Source organism: Lepidochelys olivacea (genome assembly GCF_965140295.1).
Source record: "Lepidochelys olivacea isolate rLepOli2 genome assembly, chromosome: 8".
Taxonomy (NCBI): Eukaryota; Metazoa; Chordata; order Testudines; family Cheloniidae; genus Lepidochelys; species Lepidochelys olivacea.
The window spans coordinates 107011853-107039018 of record NC_140418.1 but is presented as its reverse complement, the minus strand read 5'-3'; the positions used below and the strand labels follow the sequence as shown (position 1 = coordinate 107039018).

At 63.3% G+C, this 27166-nt stretch overlaps 2 protein-coding genes across 2 annotated transcripts; one reads left to right on the top strand and one right to left on the bottom strand.

Moving 5' to 3' along the window:
• Positions 1–293: 293 nt before the first annotated feature.
• On the bottom strand, positions 294–10767 carry DPH2 (diphthamide biosynthesis 2). Its single transcript, XM_084636894.1, has 7 exons — positions 10712–10767; positions 7583–7752; positions 7001–7113; positions 6036–6256; positions 3893–4534; positions 3355–3534; positions 294–2730 (listed from the first exon to the last, which is right to left on the bottom strand). The coding sequence occupies exons 2-7, from the start codon at positions 7733–7735 to the stop codon at positions 2606–2608; spliced, it is 1434 nt and encodes a 477-aa protein (XP_084493020.1). The 5' UTR covers positions 7736–7752; positions 10712–10767; the 3' UTR covers positions 294–2605.
• A 257-nt stretch (positions 10768–11024) lies between these two features.
• On the top strand, positions 11025–24064 carry ATP6V0B (ATPase H+ transporting V0 subunit b). The gene is made up of 8 exons (XM_084636610.1): positions 11025–11168; positions 18820–18868; positions 19700–19783; positions 20322–20399; positions 21091–21160; positions 22115–22166; positions 23071–23261; positions 23729–24064. The coding sequence occupies exons 1-8, from the start codon at positions 11102–11104 to the stop codon at positions 23753–23755; spliced, it is 618 nt and encodes a 205-aa protein (XP_084492736.1). The 5' UTR covers positions 11025–11101; the 3' UTR covers positions 23756–24064.
• Positions 24065–27166: the final 3102 nt, after the last annotated feature.

Here is a 27166-nt window from a genome sequence, read left to right as displayed (position 1 = left end):
AGCGCTTCCCTGACTCCAGCAGCCCACACTTACCCCCCCGCCCACCCTTTGTCCTTGTTCCTGGGGAACCTGCGTCACCGCCTCAGGCCTCTGCTCTACAAAGGGCTGCCTTCCAGAGGGGGCAGGCCCCAGGCGTTAGTTGGTAGGTATCCACCGCCTGGGCAATTGGACTCTATGGAATGGGGGCCAGGCCCAACTAGGCATTAGTCACGCGCTGCAGAGTAAACAATCTCCCCAGCCCTAATTAACCATGCAGCTCCTAGGGGAAACTGAGGCACACACCATAGTCATCCCACAGGAAAAAGCCCCCCCTCACAAAGGGTGAGAGTTCATGTTTGGGTGGCGCAGTCATTCCAGGCAGCACGTTAAACACAAACACGAGGCAGGATTTCCTCACACACCACACAGTCAACCTGTGGAACTGGGTGTTAGGGGACGTTGTGAAGCCACGACTATAACGGGGTTCAAAAAAGAACCAGAGAAATTCATGGAGGACAGGTCCATCGATGGCTGTTAGCCAGGATGGGCAGGGATGGTGTCCCTAGCCTCTGTTTGCCAGGAGCTGGGAATGGGCGACAGATCACTGGGCGATGCCCTGTTCTGTTCATTCCCTCTGGGGCCCTGCCAGTGGCCACTGTTGGCAGACAGGACATGGGGCTGGATGGACCTTTGGTTTGACCCAGTCTGGCCCTTCTTAGGGCCAGCACCCTGGCGCCCCGCCCTGTAATGTGCTGTGCCAGCGGCCGGCAGGGCCCCTCGTGACCAGCGAGTGTGACACACCCAGGCCAGGCCAGGGAACAGCCCCCCAGCAGAGCTGGGGCTGTCAGTGTTGGGGGGACGTGTCCCTGGAGGTTTCATATCATGACATGTGCTTTCCCAAGATTACGCTTTAATTCCTGGTGACCCCAGGGCACTCCTGGAGGGCTGGCCCCCCTCTGCAGCCCCTCTCCCCATGTAAGGGGGCACACGGGTTTCCACCCCAGGCAAGAAGGGGTTAATGGACCACCTGAAGGCCCTGTTGGAGCAGGGGGCAGGCGGCTGGGCAGGGAGGAGGAGAGCGGGCAGTGCGTGTGGGTGGCAGGGGAGGTAGGCCAAGGGCAGGCTGGGGAGGCCGGTCTGCTGGAGAGAAGTGAAGCGTTCAGGTCATTTCCTACATGTTTTGGACAGGGAGGGGCAGAGCTGGGTCACCACGGCAGGGAAACCGAGGCTCAGTGGTTCCACAGACGGCCAGCAACACCTCATCCAGCAGGCCTGGGGGCAGGGATGGAGCCGGGGGGCTGCCAGGCAGGCTGGAGGAGCAGGCGAGCAAGGGGTGGTGCGGTGCTGGGTGGGAGCGTGACAGGGGCAGCCGGGGCCCAGGGCTGGGCGCTGGGGAGACCCGGGCTGTTACTGGTTCTGCCACTCATCCTGTGAACGTGGGCAGGTCATGCCAGGCCTGGACCCCACCCGAGAGGCCCGGCAACGCACCAGATGGAAGCAGGGCCTCCCCCTCACTCGGCTGGTCTGGCCGGTGCTGCTAAACCAGGGCCAAGGCCACACCGGGAGCAAACTGCAGCAGCGGGCTTGTGGCGGGCGTCAGCTCCACTCCCCCGCCCCCTCAGCGCTGGCCTGGCTTTGCCTTCACAAACCTTTAGCCCACAGACTGTGAGGAGCTCAGAGCCACGGGCACAGCCAGGGAGGGCAGGTGGCTGGCAGGAGAGGTGCCCATGCCTGCTCAGGAGCGGGCCTGGGTGTAGCTTCCCCCTGCCCCGGGGCACCCCTGTGGAGGCGGAGAGTGAGGGACACAGCGCTCCCCCTGGTGGGGTAAGGGGCGGAGCTGGGGCACGTAGCAAGGTGCCCCTCTACCCGCGGGCCGCCCGTGAGCCAGGCTGCGGCAGTCAGGACACAAACCGACTGCTAGGGCTACGGCCCAGCACCCCTGCGAGCAGCCAGCAAACACCCTGTGGGGCGCGAACATGCCAGCTGCACCCGGGCTCCCTCAGCCAGAGCAGGGGGGCGGGGAACACACAGGCCCCCCAGGGCACGTCCCGTGGAGCCTCTGGCAGCAGCCCCAGGCCTGTCCCGGCTTGGATGAGCTCCCTGGCGCTGCTGCTCCGGGCCAGGCCTGCCTGGGCGCCACCTCCCGCCTTCAGCCACGGCTGCCTTGGCCTCGCTGTCCTCAGGCTAGCGCTGCCAGGGGAGCCGGGGGGATGCCGAGCTCCTCTACCTGCCCCCCGGCGCTGGGCAGGGGACCCAGGGTCAGGGCGGAGGCCAGGCCTTGCCCCTGGGAGCTGCCAGCTGGGGTAGTGAGGAGGGGAGGTCACTCCCCTGTGCCCTCTGTCCAAGGTGGCCATGGAGGCTCGTGGGGGAGTGGGCCGGGGGTGTCCGCCTGCCCTGCGGAGTCGCACGCCGAACGCCATCGGGTTCTCTAAGGCACAGCTGTATCCAGGCCAGCGTCACCAGCAGCCCCAAGGATCCTGCACTCCCAAGTCTCCAATGCCAGGCCCCAGCGGGAGAGGGCCACTGTTGGCACCGGCCCCAGGACTGAGCTGCAGACAGGCCCAGGGCAGGAGGCTGGAGCCCCACAGGGCCCGTCTCCCAGCAGTGGCGTCCCGCAGGGTCACAGTCACCCACAAGCCTCGTCTTCGTAGGCGATCGCGATCCCCCTCCGGCCCGGCACGGCCTTTGTCACGGGCGTCTGGCCCAGCTGCTGCTCCAAGCCCCGCCAACTGCGCGACTCCAGGAAGGAAGCTGGGAGCACGGGAGGGGGAGAGTGGTTAGTGGGAACCGGGCACAGGCCTGTGGGGGAGCTCCCGGCTGCTCCAGCCTGGGCTTCTCCCAGCAGGGGGCGCTGCAGGGACAGGAGCATTGGCTGGGGTTGGGGGTCCCGGCTATTCCAATCCAAGCAGGGGGCACTGTGGGGAGTGGGGCAGGCTGGGTGGGGTTCCGGATACTCCAGCCCCAGCAGGAGGCGCTGTGGGACGGGGAGGGCTGGCTGGGTCGGGTTCCGGATACCCCAGCAAGGGGCGCTGTGGCAGGCTGGGTGGGGTTCCGGATACTCCAGCCCCAGCAAGGGGCGCTGTGGGATGGGGGGGCAGGCTGGGTCGGGTTCCGGATACCCCAGCAAGGGGTGCTGTGGCAGGCTGGGTGGGGTTCCGGATACTCCAGCCCCAGCAGGAGGCGCTGTGGGACGGGGAGGGCTGGCTGGGTCGGGTTCCGGATACCCCAGCAAGGGGCGCTGTGGCAGGCTGGGTGGGGTTCCGGATACTCCAGCCCCAGCTAGGGGCGCTCTGGGCAGAGGTTTGGCATCACTTTATGGGGTGGAGAGGGTGGACAGGGGAGACACAGGGAGGGCAAATAAAGCGAAGTTCAAACCTGCCGGGCTGATCTCGGCCAGTGCGAGCGCCGGGTTCCTGCAGGCCAGGGCAGAGCTGGAGGATGGGGCCGGGGAGCTGGAGAGCCCAGCCGCGCGCAGCTCCCCAGTGATCAGCGACACGTCGGGAACGTCGCCTTCTCCGGGGACCGTGTCTGGGAAGCCGACATGTGCACAGCCACCTGCCCGGGTGAGAGACATCAGAGAGCAGCCTCTGGGGGCAGCCAGCCCCAAATCCACCCTACCAGGCTGGGGCCCACACCCACAGCTACCCACCCTGGGGTTACCCTGCATCTGGAGCCTCACACGGTCCAGCTCACCCAGTGAGTCAGGGTGGGAGCCGCGTGGCCACATAACGTGAGAACTGGGTATGGCAGGGCTCCCGGCTACTCCAGCCCCGGCCTCTCCCAGCAGGAGGCGCTGTGGGGAGCAGGGCAGAGTGCGGGCTTGGGGGGAGCCCCAGCCCCGGCCAGCAGGGGGCGCTGCAATAGCTCCCGGTGGCTCTGGTGCTGTCCCCTTGGCACGGAGCCGGCCGGGTACCTGGCAGCAGGTCTCTGAAGTCGGTGACGTAGAGGTTGCTCCATTCCCGGGCTGGGTTGCAGGCCAGCTCCAGCTCGTAGGGTGTCACCACGGGCCGGTAGAAGTCCCTGGAGTCCAGCAGGGAGTTCTGGGGACAGGCCACCAGCACGAAGACGTCCACCTCCAGGAAGTTGGCCAGCTTGGCGGGGCTCAGCTTGCCCATGGCCAGGGTGTAGCTGCGCTTGCCGGCCCGGCTCAGGATGCCCCGCAAGTGTTCCAGGATGGAGAGGTAGCCGGCCACGCCCAGCGTGCCCACCAGGATGCCCACCACGCGGGCGTCCCGCGCCCGCTCCACCAGGTAGAGGCGCCTCAGCAGCGCCCGGTTGCCGTCGAGGCTCTCGCGCCGGCCATGGCCCGTGGCCGGGTTGAAGGAGCTGAAGGGGCAGCGGTTCCAGCTCAGCATGAAGTTGGTGAGGGCCAGGCCCTCGGCGCCCACGTAGAACATGGCGTAGTCCTTCAGCCCGCTCTGCGCCTCCACTGCAAAGAGGCGCCCGAACTGCCGCACCAGCCCCGGGCCCTGCGGGCAGTCGGGGGCCTCATCACTCGCCAGGCGGGAGAAGACGACATGGGGGTACTCCGGGCCCAGCAGCTGCTCCAGCTCACCTGGGGGGAAGGGGATGACAGGCTGAGCAGGCCCCACGCAGGCCAGCCCCATGCAGAGAGCCCGCCGGGCAGGGACAGCAGAGGGCTGCCAGGCAGAGGCATCGGTAGGCCTGTGTATGGGGGACCCAGGCCGGGGCAGCAGGGGCCCGTGGAGCTCAGGGGATCGGACAGGCTAGCCAGCCTGGTTTGGTTCCTGCTGCTGCTCTGACCCATCCCCCCCGGCGAGGAGCAGTGTTGCAGCCAGCGCGCGACCCCCCCTGCACGCTGTGACAATGTACCCCAAACTCCCCACAGTGATAGGATGATGATGATGCATCTGGTACAAGATCAGTCATGTGAGGGGTCTCCGGAAAAGTGATGATTTGCTGGATAGGATCACCCGATCCGTGGGCATGTGTCATTTTTGTATCTGGAGTTACAAATATTGACTGGGGAACTGCACTTCAAATGGGCTCACCCTGGGCGACACCCACAGCCAGCCTGTCAGGTACAGCAAAGAAGAAGCTTGACTGTGCCGATGGCCTATCAGCAAAGCCAATGGACCATGGAAAAGCTTGGCCTTCTGGTGAACGTTTCAGCCAGCCAATGAGTAATGGCTGCTATGACCCAGCAAGGACATGTGACCAGACCACGTGACCCTGAACTCCATTTTGGTACCTGTATTTTTCCACAGACTGGGCTGGGAACTTAGCTGGGAACAAAGGGTTCCGGCCAAAGGGAGAGACTATATAAGGTGTGGAGTGAGATCATGATTGGTCTTCACTTCCCCACAACTCAACACTTGGAAGCAGCTTCAAAAGACAAAGGACTTGGAAGGGGGGAGGGGAACCCAGGTTGCCCAGCAATTGCAGTCTGTGCCTTAACAATCTGCAAGCCGGCTTGTCCCATCAGTCAGGGTGAGAAGCAGCTAATTCAAATGCCATCTGTCTAGTATGTCAGGCTTAGTTGCGGTTTTGTTTATTTGCTAGGTAATCTGCTTTGATCTGTTTGCTATCCCTTATAATCACTTACAATCTCTTTCTGCAGTTAATACACTTGTTTTAAGTTTTATCTTAACCAGTGTGACTTTAAGTGAAGCACCTGGAAAATCTCAGCTTGGTTAACACAGGCTTGTTGCGCATCTCTCACCCTCATTGAGGGAACTATATTAACGAGCTTGCCCTGTATAGATCCCTGTGCAGTGCAAGATGCTATAATACTGGGTTTATACTCCAGTAGGGGTGCAAGGAGGGGGAGCTGGGAAATTGGCTGGTGTCTCCTGTTTGTCCTTGAGTGGCTTAGGTAAAGCACTCAGGTAGCTCAGCTGGGTGCGTGGCGCCACCTGCTGTTGTGTTGGGTGCTAACAGGGCCTGGAGAGGTTGGCTGAATCACCAGCACAGCAGCGTGAGAAGGGCCAGCCCAGCTGGGTGATTTAGGGGGCACAGTGGTTCACACGACCCCCAGACCGCACCCCGGGGGTGACAACCCATCACACATGGCCCACCCCGGACGCAGCTCTTACCTAGCGCGTGGGCGTAGACCACGTCACTCAGCACCACCACGTGGCTCTGGCGGTCAGGGTAGAGCTCCCGGAAGGCCCCGGCGCAGCGCTCCGTGTCCAGGGGCTGCTGGCCAAACACGTGCAGCACCAGCAACTTCCTGCAAGGGCTGAGACACGCTGGGCCGTAGTGCACCACGGCCTCTGCCCCCACGTGCTCCGCAGCCACCTCGTCCACACAGCAGCTACCGGGGGAAGGGAAAGCGTCAGCCGGAGACACGGCGACCTCGGGGTCCCGCAGGCAATGCAGCACAGGAGGCTGCTCTCCTCTGCCCCCACCTCCTCCCGCTGGGCCCTGCGCTCCGACACCGGGGTGCCCGGCCGCTCTAGCCACAGTCGCAGCGGGCCCAGCATCGCTTTGGGCAACCTCCCCGGAGCCTGCACTGGCCACAGCGGGAGAGGGGGGGCCCGACAGCCCAGCAGTGAGCAATGCGCCCTGCTCCTCACGGAACCTCCCAGGGGAGGGCAGAGGAGCGGGGATTCACAGGAGCCCCTCAAACCGACGGGGATGGCACGGGCGACCCATCAGTCAAATCAAGCCCAAAGCTGCCATTGCTTACGGGGTGGGGTACAAGTCACGCCCCTCTCCGGAGGGGAGCAGCCAGTTGCTCACTGTAGTGGGACTTGGCACAGAGTGATCAGACGGGCGTGTTGACAGGACCCAGGGGGAGCAGCGAGAACGCCAGAGAGGCCGCAGGACAGGAGGAAAAATTGAGGGGGAGCCCTCTGAGCCCCAAGAGGAGGCAGGGGCCCAATCGGAGGGGGATGGGCCGTGCCACCTGGCAGCCCAAGGCTGGGCGCACAGCGGCTCCTGTCCTGGGGGGCAGCTTCTCACCTCTCACGGATCCAGCATGGGGGAAGGGCTGAGGCTGGAGCCCAACCTGAGCCCAGGTGTGGGGGGCCCCACGCCGCCCCTCCGCGGCACCTACCTGCCGTACGACGTGTCCCCCAGGATGTACATTTTGCTGCCGGTCGCCTCCTCCATCTTGGCTGCGACGGCGACTGAATCTGCCAGGAGCTCGTCGGGGAACTGCAGGGCAACCTGCCGGCAGGGCCAGCGCAGGGAGACGTGGGTACATGCAAGGCCCAGCCCCCCCATATGGAGCCCCTGCCCAGCCACGCTTAGGGCAGCCCCACCAAGCAGAACAGGGATCTCTGCAGCCAGCTGTGGCCCCATCGTGGGCTGCCTGGGTCAGGGAGCCGAAGAGCCATTCAGTTCTCCGTGACACCCCCTCAGCCCCGGGGTGCTGCTGCCCGCTCCACCGGCAGGCCGGGGCGCCAGGACAATCCCCAGCTCCCCAGGGAACCTGCCCCAGCTATCGGGAGAGGCGCAGCCAGGCTGAAGGGCGCGTGCGGCCAATCTCTGTGGGAGGGTCACTGGCAGCGCCAGCCGGTGTGGGCCTGCACCTGGGGGTGGGAGGTGGGTCTGACACCAGCGTGCTACCCAGGGAGCTAAGGGACCACGGACAGGCCTGGGGGGGAGAACGTCCGAGCTCTCGACACCGACTCACCCTGCGAAACCCGCTTGCTGTGACGAAGGCCGCGGCTCGCTCCAGCTCGTAGAACGCATCGAGGGCCTGGGCAGGGGTCCTGCCGCTCGACTCCTTGACAGCCAGGGCCCTCTGGACCACCTCGGCCCCATCGTGACTGAAGAGGGTCGCCATGGTCACCCCAGCATCACCTGCACCCACAGGCCGTGGGGAAGGAAGCTGGAGCATTTATCAGGGTTTGGCCGCGCTCCGGAGGCTGCAGTGGCGTGGCTGTGACGGGTCAGTGCAGCCGTAACAGTGCCGGGGAACCCCCCGGGTCGGTGTAGGTCCCCCGCCTCCCTCCCCCAGCCTAGCGCCGGCCACGGGGGGCTTAGGTCACTTTCCTCACGGCCCCGAGCGACACCGCGCCGAGCGCAGCCTGGCCTCAGTCTCTGTACCTGAGCGGCCGCTCGGCGAGGGTGTCGCCGGGCCCCACCCGGCCCCCGGGAAAGGAGAGGGGCAGGAAAGCACTGGGCAGAGCTCCCCAGCTGGGACCAGCGCACAGGGGCCCCTGCACCGACCTGGCTCCCGAGCCTGGGGCAGGGGACTCAGGGCCTTTCGCCGCTAGGGGGCGCCGACCCCGATCCAGCTCCAGGGGGGCGGTCTGGCTGGCTCGGGGTGGGGGGGTGTTGGAGGGACTGGCTGGCTCAAGGGGGCCAGGTCGGGGGTGGGAGCTGGGGTGGGCTGGCTCGGGGAGCGTCATGGGGGCGGGACTGGGGGGCAGAGTGAGGGGCAGGGGAAGCTGGCGCGGGCTGGCTTGGGGAGAGCCGTGGGGGGAGGGACTGGGGGGCAGAGTGGGGGGCGGGGGGGGAGCTGGGGCGGGCTGGCTCGGGGAGAGCCGTGGGGGGAGGGACTGGGGGGCAGAGTGGGGGGGGGAGCTGGGGCAGGCTGGCTCGGGGAGAGCCGTGGGGGGAGGGACTGGGGGGCAGAGTGTGGGGGGGAGCTGGGGCGGGCTGGCTCGGGGAGAGCCGTGGGGGGAGGGACTGGGGGGCAGAGTGGGGGGCAGGGGAAGCTGGGGAGAGCCGTGGGGGAGGGACTGGGGGGCAGAGTGAGGGGGGGAGCTGGGGCAGGCTGGCTCGGGGAGAGCCGTGGGGGGAGGGACTGGGGGGCAGAGTGGGGGGCAGGGGAAGCTGGGGAGAGCCGTGGGGGGAGGGACTGGGGGGCAGAGTGTGTGGGGGAGCTGGCGCGGGCTGGCTTGGGGAGAGCCGTGGGGGGAGGGACTGGGGGGCAGAGTGGGGGGCGGGGGGGGAGCTGGGGTGGGCTGGCTCAGGGAGAGCCGTGGGGGGAGGGACTGGGGGGGGGGGGAGCTGGGGCAGGCTGGCTCGGGGAGAGCCATGGGGGGAGGGACTGGGGGGCAGAGTGTGGGGGGGAGCTGGGGCGGGCTGGCTCGGGGAGAGCCGTGGGGGGAGGGACTGGGGGGCAGAGTGGGGGGCAGGGGAAGCTGGGGAGAGCCGTGGGGGAGGGACTGGGGGGCAGAGTGAGGGGGGGAGCTGGGGCAGGCTGGCTCGGGGAGAGCCGTGGGGGGAGGGACTGGGGGGCAGAGTGTGGGGGGGAGCTGGCGCGGGCTGGCTCGGGGAGAGCCGTGGGGGGAGGGACTGGGGGGCAGAGTGAGGGGGCAGGGGAAGCTGGGGAGAGCCGTGGGGGCGGGACTGGGGGGCAGAGTGGGGGGCAGGGGGGAGCTGGGGCAGGCTGGCTCGGGGAGAGCCGTGGGGGAGGGCCTGGGGGGGCAGAGTGGGGGCGGGGGGGAGCTGGGGAGAGCCGTGGGGGGAGGGACTGGGGGGCAGAGTGGGGGCGGGGGGGAGCTGGGGAGAGCCGTGGGGGGAGGGACTGGGGGGCAGAGTGGGGGCGGGGGGGAGCTGGGTAGAGCCGTGGGGGGAGGGACTGGGGGGCAGAGTGGGGGGCAGGGGAAGCTGGGGCAGGCTGGCTCGGGGAGAGCCGTGGGGGAGGGCCTGGGGGGCAGAGTGGGGGGCAGGGGAAGCTGGGGAGAGCCGTGGGGGGAGGGACTGGGGGGCAGAGTGTGGGGGGGAGCTGGCGCGGGCTGGCTCGGGGAGAGCCGTGGGGGGAGGGACTGGGGGGCAGAGTGGGGGCGGGGGGGAGCTGGGGAGAGCCGTGGGGGAGGGCCTGGGGGGCAGAGTGGGGGGCAGGGGAAGCTGGGGCAGGCTGGCTCGGGGAGAGCCGTGGGGGAGGGCCTGGGGGGCAGAGTGGGGGGCAGGGGAAGCTGGGGAGAGCCGTGGGGGGAGGGACTGGGGGGCAGAGTGTGGGGGGGAGCTGGCGCGGGCTGGCTCGGGGAGAGCCGTGGGGGGAGGGACTGGGGGGCAGAGTGGGGGCGGGGGGGAGCTGGGGAGAGCCGTGGGGGGAGGGACTGGGGGGCAGAGTGGGGGCGGGGGGGAGCTGGGGAGAGCCGTGGGGGAGGGCCTGGGGGGGCAGAGTGGGGGGCGGGGGGGAGCTGGGGAGAGCCGTGGGGGGAGGGACTGGGGGGCAGAGTGGGGGCGGGGGGGAGCTGGGGAGAGCCGTGGGGGGAGGGACTGGGGGGCAGAGTGGGGGGCAGGGGAAGCTGGGGCAGGCTGGCTCGGGGAGAGCCGTGGGGGAGGGCCTGGGGGGGCAGAGTGGGGGCGGGGGGGAGCTGGGGAGAGCCGTGGGGGGAGGGACTGGGGGGCAGAGTGGGGGCGGGGGGGAGCTGGGGAGAGCCGTGGGGGGAGGGACTGGGGGGCAGAGTGGGGGCGGGGGGGAGCTGGGGAGAGCCGTGGGGGGAGGGACTGGGGGGCAGAGTGGGGGGCAGGGGAAGCTGGGGCAGGCTGGCTCGGGGAGAGCCTGGGGGGCAGAGTGGGGGGCAGGGGAAGCTGGGGAGAGCCGTGGGGGGAGGGACTGGGGGGCAGAGTGGGGGCGGGGGGGAGCTGGGGAGAGCCGTGGGGGAGGGCCTGGGGGGGCGGGGGTCTGGCTGCCGTGGGGGGCGGGACGGGGGGCTGGAGGGGGTTGTGGGGGGCGGGGCTCTGGCTGCCTGGGGGGTCCCAGCGGGCTCCCATAAGGAGCCCGGCGCCCAGGTCTAGCCGTCACTAGGGCCCAGAGTGAACAGCCCCCGTCCCACGCGGGGTCCCAGCCTCCCCCACTCACCGGCCTCCCCGGCAGAAACCACATGGACTCGCCCGGGACTTGCTCCCAGGGCAAGGACAGAGCCAACCAATGACGAGCCGGCGCTGTCCCCGCCCGGAAATCCCGCCCCCAGAGCTCGGAGCCAATCGCAACACGTGTGGGAGAGAGGCTGCGGCCGCAGCCAATGGGAGGAGTCGGCACAGACGTGCGGTGAGGAAGGGGCTGGCGCGGAGCACTCTGGGCTTTGTAGTTTGGCCCCCTGGTACCGCCCGCCCGCCCGGGAGCCAATCGCCAGCCTCGCCTCGGTCACGTGCCGGGGCCCCGGCCCGCCCGGTCACATGGTGTGAGTCAGGTGACCTGCCCCCGTCCCGGCCGGTCCTTCCCCGCAGTCCGCGCTGAGGAGCCGCCGCCATGTCCGGGCCCCTCCTGCTGTACGCGGGCCTCGGCCTCGCCTTCTGGAGCGCGCTGGCCGGCGTGGGTGAGCGGCGGGGGCCGGGGAAGGGGGGTTAGTTGGGGGGCGCGGAGATGGAGGGGGGCTGGGGAAAGGGGGGGTTAGTTGGGGGGCGCGGAGATGGAGGGGGGCTGGGGAAAGGGGGGTTAGTTGGGGGGCTGGGGGAGATGGAGGGGGGCCGGGGAAAGGGGGGGTTAGTTGGGGGGCTGGGGGAGATGGAGGGGGGCCGGGGAAAGGGGGGGTTAGTTGGGGGGCTGGGGGAGATGGAGGGGGGCCGGGGAAAGGGGGGGTTAGTTGGGGGGCTGGGGGAGATGGAGGGGGGCCGGGGAAAGGGGGGGTTAGTTGGGGGGCTGGGGGAGATGGAGGGGGGCCGGGGAAAGGGGGGGTTAGTTGGGGGGCTGGGGGAGATGGAGGGGGGCCGGGGAAAGGGGGGGTTAGTTGGGGGACTGGGGGAGATGGAGGGGGGCTGGGGAAAGGGGGGGTTAGTTGGGGGGCGCGGAGATGGAGGGGGGCTGGGGAAAGGGGGGGTTAGTTGGGGGGCGCGGAGATGGAGGGGGGCTGGGGAAAGGGGGGGTTAGTTGGGGGGCGCGGAGATGGAGGGGGGCTGGGGAAAGGGGGGGTTAGTTGGGTGGCTGGGGGAGATGGAGGGGGGCCGGGGAAAGGGGGGGTTAGTTGGGGGGCTGATGGAGGGGGGCCGGGGGGGTTAGTTGGGGGGCCGGGGAAAGGGGGGGTTAGTTGGGGGGCCGGGGGAGATGGTCAGTTGCGGGAGGCGGAAGGGGTCAGAGTTGGGGGGAAGGGGACGGGCTGGGGGGGCAGTGGCAGGAGTCCCGGTGTGTGAAGTCCCTTCTGTCTGGGCAGGGATCTGCCTCGCACCCCCTGCCCCAGGGCAGCGCCCTCCTGCCTTCGTTGGCACCTGCTGGAGCAGGAGAGTCGGACGGGGCTGGCTCCAGGCAGGAGCTTGGGGCTTCTTGCTCCTGTCGCCCATTTCGCCGAGCCCAGGCCAGTGGCGACCCACAGACCGTGGCAATGGGACGGGGGCCCCTGCCTCTCCTGCTGCGGGGTGCTCCCAGTCTCCTCTTTGATCACAGGCAGCTAAGGTTGGCCGGCTGCCTGGTGGGCTCTGAGTGCTCCTCCTGTCCGGTTTGGCTCTGGCTGTGGTGCGTGGGCTGAGCTGCAGTTTGTACCAGTGTGCTCTGCCCTAGGCTGCGTTCCTTAGCTGGGCATTCGCTTGCAAGTGTCTGCCACAGTGGGGTAGAGCTGTCCGGTTCATAGTGAGTCCAGAGCCCTTATCTGTCCTCTTTGGCAGCCCCTGCAAAGGCCAGGAATGAATGACCCCTGGAGACTGAGCCCCCTTGTGCCCGAGCATGAAAGGACCTGCAGTGTGGGGGGCTCTTCCGGACAGGGTTCAGAGGCATCAGTGGGGGGCTGTGGCAGGTTTGCGTCGCTGCTGTCTGCTGGACAGGTCCTGTGGACAAGCTGGGGGGAGGCTGGACTGGTCCTGTGGACCAGCGAGGGCCCAGTCTCCTTTCGCTGCAAGGATTCTCCTGCTAAGACTTCCCTCGGGTAGGAGTTTCTCTTCCCTGCTGCTCCCGCAGGACTCTTACTCTAATCTGTAGTAGTTCTTGGTCAGCATCCCCCGGGAGTGTCTTCAGCTGGATCTAGATAGTCACTTTTTGGGGGGTATTTCATCCCCTCATGTTGAAGGGGACAGGTCTACCAGGCAGAGCACAGAACTGGGAGCCAGGCCTCCTGGGTTCTATTCCTGGCTCTCTGACCCACCCTGCTTCACCTCTTCCCCGTTGATAAACAGGGGTGACCGGTGGTGTTGTGGGGGCTAGTCTGTGTCTATCAAGTGCCAGGCAAGTTGTCATTTGGCTCCAAAAGGGAGGAGGGGCAGCAGCAGGACTGCAGGAAAGCAAGTAACTGTGGCTTTCCGGATGGAGGAACCCAGCCTCTTCCAGGCTGAGAAGCTGGCTCTCCTTCGTGATTGTCAGGACCATGTTGTTTTGAGTAGGTGCATGAGTTTTTCCAAGCTTTGGCTTGAAGCCGGTGGCGTAACAATTCTCCAGCGCAAAGGAAATGCCCCATGGAAGGGCAGCCCTCCTGGCAGTGGCGTCAAACTGTCTGGTATCCTCGTGGTGACCATGGTTTTGAAGGTCGGAGCGTCCCTGAGGACTAGTCAGGCTGTACTTCGATGGAGTTGCAGGTTAGCGCCTGCTCTCACAGCCGAGTGAGGTGGGCACGAACAGCCTGGCTCCTCTGAGAGACAACTCCAGACTCGGTGCTCAGCTGAAGGGGCAACTGAATAACAAGGTGACTATGCTGCTGGCACGGCCAGGATCTCCCTGGAGGTCCTATGGGCCTGCACCGCTCTAATCCACCCCCTGCTGAAGTGAACACCACATCCAGAGTCGGCTTAATGAGATCCACGAATCAGGCAGCTCTCGGGGACGTGCTGAGTGCAGCATCTGTGACGTGGGCTTGCCGAGCCATCAGGGAATGGTTTCTAGTTGAGGCCAGGCATTGACTGCCCATGTCCGGTGTAATCCTGGCTCCAGTAAAGAGCAGGCAGGGACCGATCTGTGCCTTTGTTTCGTCATTCTTGCGTGGTCAGCAAAGTGCCAGAGAACTACCACCGGGAACGCGCCAGGGCTCGCTGGCAGCACCACTGCAGCCTGCAGTGACCCCCGCCTCTGGCCTCGCACCTGCGCTGTGCGGTCTGGGAGCTGGCACGCAATGGAAACCGTGTCTGTCACCCGGCCTGTTTTGTCAATAAAACCCAGGGCCGAATATGTTCTGAGCCAGTGAGAAGGTGCTGTAGGAACCTGCTTTGGGTTTGGCCCTGTGCTAGTCAGTGGCAGCTGTGACTGGCTGGGCCTGGTGGCAGGACCCCAGTCTGTAGAGCAGGAACTGTAGAACCCAAAACAGTAAACAGCCCCAGTGCAGACAACTCTGCCCTGGCAGAGACAGTCAGGCATCTGGGCACACGCGGGAGTGGGGAGAAGGGAAAGGGGCCTGCAACGCTTCTGCCCATGCTATAGGAGTGGACCCTGCCAGAAACAGCCTCCCTCCCCTGCGGGAGCAGTGCCGTTCCTTGTGCGGGTTGCTCAACTGCCAAGAGTGACTCGTTCCTTCCTCCTTTCGTGGCGGGGCCTTCTGGGAACAGCTTTGCTTCCTCTCTTGTGTTCCTCACCCCGTGGCAACTCCAGCCAGAGCTTGGGGTGTTGATTCACCCTCCCCCAGGTAGTGAGGGGCCCCCGCTTGGCATGTTGCAGTCAGGCTGGCCGTAACTGACCGGTGTGTGGTGATCCCAGTCTTCCAGCTCCTAGCATGGGGAAAACACGAGCCACTGAGGCCCTGGGGCTATTGTTGGGCATGTCTCCAATGGGTCCAGGATAGATCTCGGCAAACTGCCCTGGAGAGGCCTGCACTTTGTCCCAGATCACAGGGTGTGGGGGCAGGAGTGGGCAGGGCCGGGGTGGTGGATCCTGGGCATCGCAGACACCTGTTTCTCAACAGAAGCGAGACCCAGCAGGCTGGAATAATCTCCCAGCAGGCACACGGCTCGTCTGGAGCAGGGCAGGGCTAGATACCTCCCTTGCCCAGCTTCCCTGCCCCAGTCCTTGCTGGCTAAAGGCTGGGAGGCAAGCAGGGTGTAGTGGGTTCTGAGCTGCTTTTAATGCCATTTGAGCACTGTCAGTTGAAGAGCCAGCACGACGTGAGCTGCTAACCCCAGTGATTCACGGGCTAGAGGCTGGGGGTCCCTGGGTGACTGGCTGCATAGCGCTTGCTGTCGTCAGTGGTCAAACGGCGGGGCCGAGCCTGGCTCCCCTGCATGCAGCCAGGACTGGCCCCTCTGCTGGCTGGCTGGAGCATTGAGCAAGCGCCCCAGCCGGCCTGGTGGGTTAACTCTGGACGGGCCCCTCCGGCTAGAGGCTGAGCAACGCGGCTGGCCACGGAAGTGATGAGCCAGTGCAGCCAGCCACCTTCCCTCAGGGCTTGTGGCGCCCGTGGCGAGCCTGTGAATTCTGCGGGGGCTGGCGAAGCCATGGATTCTGGCCTTGGCATACGAGGGAAGGTATTTGAAGCTGTTTTGGAGGTGACTTACCGCTCTCTCTTCCTCCATGTTCCCTTCTGACGCTGCTTTGCTGAAGGTGTGATTGACGTGCTGCATACAGCATGCAGCCATCCAGCCTTCGCGCTGCTGTTGCCGTCTCCGGGGGTTACCCACCCCCTGTATCTGGTGTGATGCCAAGGCTGTAACGTCTGCCTTCCCTTATCTGCTCCTCGGAGCCGGAGCGAGGCTTCCTCTCTGCCTGGGGCGCACCCTGTCCGTTTCTGGGGCTGTATAAACAATGCATGTCTTCTCCATTCTGCAGCTCCATTTTCCAGCTTGCGCTTCCTAGTGCCCCTTGGGAAGCGCGAAGGAGATGTGCCGTTAGTGAGGGGAAACTTCGGACAACCAGTGTCCAAGGCAGTGCTGGGCTGGCCTGCTGGAAAACGTTCTGATTCTGATGTCCCCGCACTGGAGGGGGGGGCTAAGTGCATGTGAATTTCAAACTCTGTAAAGGGGGGAGCTGGACTGGATGGAGCTGGGCACTGCTGCTGGCCCTTAGCTGTGCTCGTTTGAGGCCCAGGTTTTTGGCTGCGACCTGACAGATGAGTTGTTGGCCTTTTCCTCCTGCAGGCAGAAATTGGTTCGGGCTTTAGGCTCCGCACAGCACGCTGCGATTCAGAGCCTCTCCTGCTCCGAGCACTGGTCAAGCTGTCCCCGATTGGGGAGCGTTCGAACCCCCTGGCTGGGTGCTCGTTACTCACCTCTTCAGAGCTACTTGTTTTCACAATGCAGCGTTTGTACCTGTGGGGTGAGGCGGCTCCCTCCCCGCCAGCCATAGAACTCTGCCTAGCTTCAGCTGTCGCATCAAGCTTCTGGCCCCGATGCGGCATCACCTTCTGGTGTCACCGGTGCCTGCCACTGCTCAGAGGGCGCAGAGGGAGATGGACATGGCACTGGGCAGCTCCCTGCTGCAAAGGGGAGACCTGGGGGGCAGTCAGGAAACTGACCCAAGGCTTATTAATTTCACGCTGCTCTTGCTTGGGCAGGCTCTGAGCAGCAGCTGGCCCTGAATCTGAGCGGTGGCTGCTCCCTCTCAGTCTCTCTCGTATCCCCTCTGGCTGGCTGGGGAGTGGGGTGCCTTCAAGTCCTGGTTTGGGGGCTGGGGGAGTTGAACTATTGATTTAGGAAGTTTTACTAGGTTTACGAGTCCCTGCCATGTAACCTCAGAAACAAACCAATCATCGTTACAACAGTGTGCATTTGTTTGAAGAGACTTGTGAAGGATTTAGTCACCAGCTCTGGTGGTGTGAGCGTGTTAGTGAGCTTCGGTGCAATGCCCGGGCCACGTGGTTTCTAGTGATCGCATTAAAGCGGATGCACTGATTGCAAGCGTTTAGCGGGGTAGCAAGCCTTGCGCTGTGTACCCCTCCGTACAGCAGGTTGTGTCCATGGGGAGGGTTTGCTAGGCCTAGTGTGTCTAGCAGGGCTTGTGCACGGCAGCTGCTGTGGGTGCCAGGGAAATAAGGAGATTAATTCTGGGGGAAGAGGCCAGGTGCTGAGGCGTGAGAAATACCTTTACAAGCAAGACTGTCATGGGAAGGAGGGGGATGAGTCCCCTCCACCAGCCACTGACACGGGAGAAATGGCCCCAGGCTAAAGGGGAGGCCAGTTTCAGTTAGACCCCCCCACCCGCCCTTTACGATGGGCACTAGGGCGCTGCTGGGGATGCTCAGGGATATGCTGAGCAGGGCGTGGAGGCCTCTCCTAGCCCACCTGAGCTGGGCTCCTTGCAGCTCTCGATGTCACCGTAATGGGCTGACCAGATGGGCTGCTAGTGAGTGAGACTAACCCCCACCAGAGCGTGGCCTGCTGCCCCAGCACGCAGAGAGCGCAGGAGCACGTCCCCTGCAGCTCCCTCACCAGCCGCCACAGTGCTGGGCCCCCCGCGCTGTTGGAGCAAGCAGAGAGAGGTTTTTCAGGAGTCACAGAAGAGAACAAGCCACGAGGTGGAAGGTCAGGTGATGGGCAGAGCTTCCATGGCTCCTGCAGGGCCCGGATCTCTGCCAGGGTGAGCCCCTGTGTCCCAGGGTAACAGCCCAGGGAGCCCCGCAGGATCGTACCCACCTGTGGACCAGAGGGGCAGGGCTGCAGCACAGCTGTGTGCCTGGCTGGGCGAGGTGACGCTGTGGCCAAGAGCACCAGAGGCGCTGCCCTTGGGCTCCTGGGAGTTGGGTCATCCATGGGTTGGTGCCACACCGCAGGGGACCGTACAGTCCCCAGACAGCTGCATGCCCTAGCGGGAACACAGTCCTCCTAGAATCCGCTCCTGGGTGAGCAGGGGCCCAGGCTGGCTCAGCCGACCCTGGGATGCTCCTCGGTCCTGGGGAGGCCGCTCCGGCTCATTTGTGTGTTTGGGGGCAATGTGCTCTCGTGCAGTGATTCTCAGCCCGCGGGCCACTTGCGGCCCATCCGCTCACCGCTGCAGCCCGTGTGACCCCCTCAGGGCCATACAGGCAGCATATACATTGTGTGGATGGGGCCCACATAACAGAGGGAGCAGCATATGCGGCCCATGATGGTAGATAGGTTGAGAGACAGTGGCCTAGCGGTTAGAGCATGGCTCTGGGAGCCCGGAAGGGCAGAGTTCTAGTCCTGATTGCTGCTCAGCCCCTGCTCCATATCCTGCGGGCCCCTGCCAGCACTCAGCGCATGCCCAGGCTGCTCCTCGGCCATTCCCCCGCAGGGCTGTCAGACCTAGTGCCCCAGGACTGGGCTGAGCTGTGGGGCAGCCCAGACCCATCACTGATTGCTGTGCCCCAGCCGGCTGTAGACTGTCCCTGCCCTGCGGCGCTCCCGGGGCGACTGTCAGTGACTAGTGCTGGCCCTGACTCATGGTGCGGTCGCAGGCTCAGGGTGACGGGGCAGCATGTGAGGATCAGTAGTAAAGGAACTTGGCCTCTGTGCTGTGGAAGGAATGAGCCAGCCTTGCCAAGCGCTCATTCACACTCCCTCAGAGTCAGGGGCCCTCGCTGGCTGGAGGGACAGGGCACTGGGTGAGCTGGACAGACCCCGCTGTGCCCTGAGGGCTCCCTTGCCCGTGCTGGAGGAAGGGGCATGGCGGGCGACCTCTTCTGTGCCTTCAGGGCCAGATTGGCCCCCGTGGTCCCGCTGGAATGGGGCGATGGTCTCTTGCTGACCCTGCTTTGTGGGTGGAGGAGGGGCCAGATACCATGGTGATGTGCACAGTAGCAGCACGCACAGGATCTGTCTCCAGTCAGTGTTGGTGCGACGCCCCCTATGTGTGCGAATGAGATGGTCGTCAGGCTGGACCATGGCTGCTTTCAGCATCTCTGGCGGGAATCGCCGGGACAGCTGCTGTCAGGGGGAAGCCACGGGGAATCCTTCCCACCCTAAGCTCCCCAGAGCAGGGTGTCTGTCTGGAGGGCCATGCCCCAGAACGCTGCCTGGCACAGAGCTTCCTGGTGCCCTTTTGTCCACTGGCAGCCAGGCTGCTCAGTTGGTGTGGGTGGCTCACAGCAGCTGGGCAGGTCAGGGTGGGAGCAGGCAGGCCAGGCTGGGGTTCGGGCCGACTGAAGGTTTCCCTCTTGCTCTTGTTTTCAGGTATCTGCTACACGATATTTGACCTGGGCTTCCGTTTCGATGTGGCCTGGTAAGGTGGCTACACCTGGCTGGGCCAGTGCCCTGCTCACTCCCACCATGCAGTGTCCCATTCCACTGCTAGATCCTGCCACAGGGTGCCGGGCTGCAGCTCCCCTCCTCTCCCCATTGCAGCCAGCAAAGCCTGCACCCTGCCCTCAGTGTCCAGTCACACTCTGCTGCCCCTGCCCTGGCCCTCCCTGTGCCGAGTGCTCTCTGCCAGCTGCCTGTGGTGCTCTTTGCTGGCAGGCACTAGCCAGATTGCCCTGGGCTGGGCTGGCTGATTCCCCCAGCAGCCAGCCCTCCGCCTTCCTCCACCAAGGGCAATGTGAACAGGGCTTTCAGGTGTTCTCCTGCCTGGCCTGGCCTGGCCTGGCCTGCACTGCAGGAGGAGCCTGCCGGGCCACGTCAGGGCTCTGGGGGTGAAGGCTGGGGACAAGGAGTGGCTGGGTCTGCTTGGAGCCCCAGGCAGTGTCGGGCTGGTCTCTTACCGAGCTCATGGCTCTGCCACGTGCTGGGAAAGGACAGGTGGGCCCTGGGGTTCCTTGCTATGTGCTGCAGACCCGAGGCTGGTGACTCCCCTCCCTTTCATTGGGCCACCCACGTGGGCAGCCGTGGGTCTGGGGTGGTCAGGAAAGCCAGTGAAGTGTCTCCGTGTGCTGGCTGTGTGGTGCTGCAGGAGGGGGTGGGGGGGAGCCGCATGGCAGGTAGCCGTCTCTCCTGCTGCCCTCCTCCCGTGGAAGGGAGGCGCTGGGCTGTTGTCCCCTGGCCTGTGGCCCTCGAATGCTGGGGTGGGTGGGGCCGGCCCAGACTCTGCACTAACGAGGTTCCCTTCTGCGTCTAGGTTCTTAACGGAAACCTCCCCATTCATGTGGTCCAACCTGGGCATCGGTCTGGCCATCTCGCTGTCCGTGGTGGGAGCAGCCTGGTGAGTTGGGTCCCATTGTCTGGGACTGCCGGTCCCATGGGGTTTGCTGCTCCCAGAGCCTGTCTGCTGGGCTGGGGGCAGGGGAGACATGCCCTGGGGGTGGGGACTTGCTATCGGGCGATGCCTGAGTCAGCCCCTCGGCAGTGGCCTGGCTCCAACCTCATGGCAGGGCCCCCTCGGGTCTGGGGCAGCGCTCTGACTGGCCTCGTGCTCCTGCTGGTGGCCTGGGAGACATCAGGTGTCTGGCTGGTCTCTGTGGGTTCTGTGCCAGCGAGTCCCGGTCAGGCTGGCGGCTGCCCTGTGTCCCTAGGTGCCGCTGCTTTTCCCAGCCAGTCTCAGCGTGCGCGCCTGTGGTGTGAGCAGGAAGGGCTGGGCATTCAGCTCCCGCTGACCTTGCTGCGAGCTCTTTCCAGTCAGCGCTCGGCTCTGCTCCAGGGAGGCACCATCTCCTCGTTGGCAGCCACTAGCTCTCCGTCCAGGGTCCTGCAGGCAGGTGCTCGCCCCCGGGCTCCCTCACTGACTGGCCTCTCTCTCACAGGGGCATCTACATCACTGGCTCCAGCATCATCGGCGGGGGAGTTAAGGCCCCCAGGATCAAAACCAAGAACCTGGTCAGGTAAGGACAGCTGGTACCCCGTGCTTGATGCTCCGGGACAGATCCTGGCACCTGGGGCGCACAGTGCCCCAGGGGGCTAGTCAGCGGTTCACCTGAGCTGCTCACACTTCCCCAGCACCCGGGCCCCTCTGGGCAGGGCCTTGTGCTGACCCTGCTGGTCTGCGGCTGCATCCGGTGCTGGGATCCCAGCCCTGCTAGTGTTTGGGCCGGATCACTGTGCAGCGGCCGGATCGAACAGCTCCCCTCCCCACAGCCCGCCCCCTTCTCTGGCCCACACGCCCTGGTGTGCGGGGGCAGCGGTCAGTCCCCACCTGAAGGAAATGGCTCCTGCCCAGGCCTTGGGGCTCCGCACCCTTGGACTGGAAATGTGAAACATCCTGAAGCGCATGCTGGGAAAGGCAGTGCTTCCTGTCCCTGGCTGGCTACAGGCCTGTGTGGGGTACAAGGCCCCCACCCGTGTGTCTGCCTGTGGGATGCTTCCCATCTGTGCTGGGGTGGCGAAGGGCCAGCGCTGCCCCCCATGGAGCGTCTCAGCCAGGGGGCCGAGCAGGGGGAGATGCCCTGGGTGGTGTCAGTGTGGGGGCCCTCGCAGGGAGACGACTTGTCTGTCAGCACGACAGGCAGCTGTGGGGGGCAGAGGCTGGGCCGTGGGCCGCTGAGTGCGGGTGCTAACGCTGCCCATCATCCACAGCATCATCTTCTGTGAGGCCGTGGCCATCTACGGGATCATCATGGCGATCGTCATCAGCAACATGGCTGAGGTGTCAGGGCCTGGCTGGGCTGCCTGCCGCCGGAGTGGGGTGGCGGGAGGGTGCAGCCCCTGGAGATCTGCACAGTCTCCCCGACACGTTCTTACGGGGGGAGGAGGGGCATAGCCAAGGCTCAGGGTCTCTTCACTGCTTCCCTCAAATATCGCTGGGCAGAGCAGTAAACCCAGTGCAGGCTCCTGGCGGGGGGAGCCTCTGCCACATGGGGTGTGCCTTGGCTCCCCTGGCCTGTGGTCCTGGCTCTAACTGGCCTGTACCAGCTGCGGCAGTGGGCAGAGCCTGGCGCCCCACCAGGCTCGGTGCTGGCTGCCCACAGGGCGTTTTTTGGCTGGGATAATGGGCGCACGGATCCAGGCTCTGTGAAGCCACTGAGGCACGCAGGAGCTGAGCTGGGCTCCAGGAGGGGAGATGGCAGGGCACTGGTAAAACCCTGTTATTCCAGCCTAACCCGGGCAAGAGGCAGCGCCCGAGCTCACTGCCGGAGCAGACTGGGCCTCTCAGGAAGGGTTGTGGTTCCCTTGTCCAGAGCAGGGCAGGACTCACCCCGGGTCCCACCGTGACTTGAATCAGACCTGGCTGTGAGTCCCAGCCCATCTCCGAGGCAGGGCCATTTCTCCCTAGCCTGCCAGTCACGCTGGGGAGCCGGGGAGAGTTTGTCCAGTGCAGCGCGGGTGGTGCTGCTTGGCCAGGGCAGTGCGACACAGCAGGGTCCTTGCCACCATATGCCCGCTTAGACAGACCCAGACGCTGGTTATGTGGTGGGGGAATCTCCCTCTGCCCCAGCATGTGGCGAGGAGGGGCCTGTGGAGCAGGTAGCTAAGGCCCTGGACTGGGACTCTGGGGGTTTGGGTCCCAGCTCTAGGCAGCCTGTGCCCGTTCCCATGGCAGGGAGCTCTAGCCAGGCTGCTGTACCCCCTACCGCTAACCCTGCTCCATGTCTTCTTCCAGCCTTTCAGCGGCACCACCCCAGAGACCATCGGAGCCAAGAACTACCATGCAGGTAAGCAGCACCCTTCCCCATGCCTGGAGGGGCCTGTGGGGCCAGCGGGCTCTTCCCTGAGTGGAGGGAGGCTCCTGCACCCTGGCCCCATGCCAGTGCCTGTTCTCGCTGCACGCTCCGGCATGCTCTTCCCCTAATGGGTGCACAGTGGTCCTAGTTCGCTCTCCCCAGTGAGGAACGGGGCCCTATGTGCGCAGTGCAGCCCTCCCTGGGGTGTTTGGCGGCAGCCGGACCCCTGCGAGACCAGCTGTGAGCCCTGCCCCTGCAGGTCCAGCTGTTCAGGGTGGTGGCTCGCCTGGCCTAGCATTGGGAGTGGGGGTGTCTGGGCTGGGTGGAACCCAGCCCTTGGGGCCTTTCCTGAGTCTGCCAGCGGAGCGCCCTCTGCTCTCCCAGACTCCATCCTGCTGGGCACCTGCAGCGGGCTCTGGACCTAGGGCGGCTGCCACAGGGCAGGGCAATGTTGCTGCCCCTCAGGTGTGCCTATGTGGCCATATTTGGGGGTCCAGTCTCTGGGGGCATCTACCTTAGTAGCTGGGGGTCTGGGTTCGCTACCTCTGCTTCCCCTGCCCCAAACGCAGGGTATCACCCGCTCTTGGTGCGCGGCGGCTATTTGAGCTCGCCCTGGCGCTGCTGGAGCGGGTCCATGGCCGGCTGAGTGCACAGGGCCCTGCCTGGCAAAGGTACTTCAGGGAAATGGCTGAAATTTGGCAGCCTTGGTTTGTCCTCTTCATGTTCTGCTCTGTCCCCTTAACTCTGCCCATGGCAGCTCCTAACAGTTTCCCAGCCTGGGCCAGTGCCCGGAGCACCCTAGTGGGCTCTCGCAGGAGGAGGCCGAGCCCCTGTGCAAGGCAGGCCCTGGCCTGAGACCTGCCGCGTCTCACTGCTCCATGCCCCACCCCTCCAGGTTACTCCATGTTTGGAGCCGGCCTGACCGTGGGCCTCTCCAACCTGTTCTGCGGGGTGTGCGTGGGCATCGTAGGCAGCGGGGCTGCACTGGCCGACGCCCAGAACCCCAGCCTCTTCGTCAAGATCCTGATCGTGGAGATCTTCGGCAGCGCCATCGGACTCTTCGGGGTCATAGTCGCCATCCTGCAGGTACTGGCTCCTGCCCCGCTGGGCCCATCATGCTCCTGGGGCCTCCAGCCCCACATCTGCCCCAGGCATGGGCTGCCCAGCTCATCAGACAGGCCTAGGTGTCTGCAGGGCTTCAGTGGAGGGCTGCAGCCACTGCTCTCTGGTGAACAGAGAAGTCTACCCAGGGGACACTGGCGGGCGGGGGAAATGATGCAGTGGCTCCATCTGGCCTGGCTGCTGGAACCCATCTTGGCACTGCCAGTCCCCCTGTGTCCCCCCCGCCTCTCCCCCAGCAGTCACAGGGAATGGTTCAACTGGGCGCCGGAATTGGAGCTGATTGTGTACCGGGCTGATTGGGGAGGAGCAGCCTGCAGGTCCTGCAGCTTCAGGCAGGCTGCCTGATCAAGGCAGTTGTGGGGGCACCTGGCAGGGTGTGCTTCTGGGCGGGGCTCGGGGCATGCTCTGACCTGTCTCCTTTCTCTCTGCAGACATCTAAAGTAAAAATGGGGGACTGAGCCCCTGCCCGTTCCGGCCTGGCCCCCTGCGGGCGCGTCTGTACATATTTATTTAATGTTTCTATTTCCTGATCGGGGGCATCGCTTCGCCGCCTCGGGCGCGGGAGCCCAGGTGTATAGAACCGTCCCTGCTGATCCGCTGCCCGCTGGCCCCATGGAGGAAATAATCATCTGTGTGTGAATTCGGCTCCCTCCTGTCGGCCCAGCCAGGTGGGGGGGAGGGGGTTGCTGCCTGAGTGTTCCCGGTGTGTGTAGAAATCAATCGACCAGTGTAAGTCAGTGTCACGTGAAATAAACATGGTTCCTGTCCCCGCCTGCTGCATTCTGTCTGTGCCATGTGCTCCCCTACTGCCCTCAGGGCATGCCGGGGCACTGCCAGCCCTGCCTGGCCACGGACATGGCACTGGTGTTCCCAGAGCCCTCTTCCAGCGGTGGCAGGGCGAGCCCAGGTCTAGCTCAGCGCTGCAGGCAGCTGCCAGCCCTGGTGCTGCCCCCTGCTAGCGCCGGGGAAGGCACGAGAAGAAAATTCTTATGCTGGCATGGACCTGTGCCCAGTGTCCCAATGGGTTGGTGGAAGGGCGGCCTGCCTGAGTGTCCCCATACAGCTGCCTCAGATCACTGCTGCAGCTGAGGGAGGCCCAGGGGTGGGGCTGGCTCAGAGCTGAGGGTTGGGAGTGGGAGTGTCTTGGACTGACATCAGGCTAACTGAGCTATAGCTTGCTGGGTCACCTCGTTCCCCATCTTTCAACAGTGGTGCAACGTTAGCTTTTCCTCAGTGCTGTGGTGGAGCATGTTCAAAATGACGTCATGGATTTAGAGAGCTCCTCGGCCAAGTCTTTTAATAGGTTTGGGTGCAAGTTATCCAGGCCTGTGGATTCCGAAGGTTTCACTTTAATACTTGCTGTCTCACATTCGCCCTAGTCCCTGAGGGACTAGGAAGTGTTTCATTATCACACTCCGCTATGGACATATCATCCTGCATCTTCCCAAATATATAAGAGAAATAGTTGTTGAGTACTTCTGTGATTGACGATTTTAGCATCCTGCTCTAATACTGGCCACGGACCAGTGCTAGGATTTGGCTTGTTCCTGATCTATTGAAGGGATTCCTTCTCGGTCCTTACCCCTCCAGGCCATATTCCTTGCTGATACCTTTAGCTTCCTGAACAACTGTCCGCATTTACTAACGTCCAATTTCTACTCATTGCTACCAACTTCTCATTTTTCCATTTTGGTTTAGGTGTGAGGTGGGGAGAGGTCGGGTAGCAGCTGTCTTCACCTCCCCTCTTTTAACCCAAGAAGGCACCTGTCATGATTGCAGAATTGGTTTCTGGGGGTCGAACGCTGCATCCTTAAGCAGTTCTTTGCCTTCACATGTATTGTTGACATTTGTCCTCCTAGTCACCCACCATTGCTCACGATTCTTTTCAGCCTTGGGGAAACGGGTCCTTTTAAAGCCCAAGTCTGGCTATTACCAGTTGGGACATTGTCATGCTCACAAATAAGCTTAGTTTGTGGTCGCTAGCATCCAGGTGTGACAGGTCCAGTCACAGAGACCCCCTTGGGACTGTCACCCAATGTGCTCTGAGCCCTTTTCCCTGTGGGCTTGGGACTCCAGAACCCTGTCTTGTTAAGCCACTCAGCAGGTTACCTGTCTCCAGCCCCCAGCTCCCAATGGGATCCAAACCCCAAATAAATCCGTTTTCCTCTGTATAAAGCTTATACAGGGTAAACTCATAAATTGTCCGTCCTCTATAACACTGATAGAGATGCACAGCTGTTTGCTCCCCCAGGTATTAATCACTTACTCTGGGTTTAATAATAAACAAAAGTGATTTTATTAAGTATAAAAAGTAGGATTTAAGTGGTTTCAGGTAATAACAGACCGAACAAAGTAAGTTGCCAAGTAAAATAAAACAAAACATGGAAGTCTAAGCCTAATACATTAAGAAACTGAATACAGGTAAATCTCACCCTCCGAGATGCTCCAATAAGTTTCTTTCACAGACTAGACTCCTTCCTAGTCTGGGCCCAATCCCTTCCCCCTGGTACAGTCCTTGTGAGCTCCAGCTCAGGTGGTAACTAGGGGATTTCTCATGAGTGGCAGTCCACTTTGTTCTGTTCCACCCCCTTTTATAGCTTTGGCACAAGGTGGGAATCTCTTGTCTCTCTGGGTTCCCACCCCTCCTTCTGAATGGAAAAGCACTAGGTTTAAGATGTACCAGGTGAGATGGTCACATGTGTTGCGAATTATACCTGATAGGTCATGCACAGTTCGAGTCTAGGCTGCGGCACACAAACAAAGTCCACAACTGCAGAGTTCCCAAAGATACTAAGTTTATTATGCTTGAGCATGGTGCCCCCCTGCTAGTCAGCAGGGGACCCCGAATGCAGGTTATACAGAGATTATATACCTTTTAGCAAAGCATGTTGCCCTCGTGCATCGGAAACCTTAGCCAATAGACAAACGCTTCCCTTATCTACCACCTATCCCTGCTAGGTACATTCCCCGTGCTAAACCATTACTTCAACTACACAACATGGCTCTAAAGCAATGCACCAGTAGCCTTTCTTATCAGGACAGGAGGCTCACATCAAGGCCAGAAGGCAGGGAGTGAGGAACAGACAAAGAACAGAAACCAGGAGTCGAGACAGGCTGGAAACAAGGGGGAGGGTTTTCACAGGAATACAGTATCGAAGGAACACTCCTCCTAGTGCATCATGTGCTTGCTTGTAGACAATGGTGGGCCCCAAACCAAAATGGAGTCATATATGCTAACTTTTCCTTAACACATGTCACTGTAAGACCTCATTCTTCATTACCCACAGGCTGGCCCCCACATCTATAAGAAGGCTTGCAGGTAAATAACCCATCTACAACCAGGTTTCAGAGTAACAGCTGTGTTAGTCTGTATTCGCAAAAAGAAAAGGAGGACTTGGGCACCTTAGAGACTAACCAATTTATTTGAGCTTAAGCTTTCGTGAGCTACAGCTCACTTCATCGGATGCATTCAGTGGAAAAAATACTACAACCAATTGTCCTAGTCCATGGGAGCCATCAAGATTCTAAACCACCATTAATGACTCACACTTTGCATAATTACAGTAGGACCCCAGAGTTATAGTTTATATTTCTAGTTTCAGATACAAGACTGATACATACATACGAATAGGATGACCACATTCAGTAGATTATAAGCTTTGTAATGATACCTTACAAGAGACCTTTTGTGTAAAGCATATTCCAGTTACATTATATTCACACTCTATAAGCATATTTCCATAAACATATGGAGTGCAACCTCACACCAGGCAGCCATAATTTTTTAGAGGGACAAGGTGGGTGTATTAGCCCAACCTCTGGGGGTGAGAGAGATGCTGTCGAGCTTACACAGAACTAGACAGCTTGGT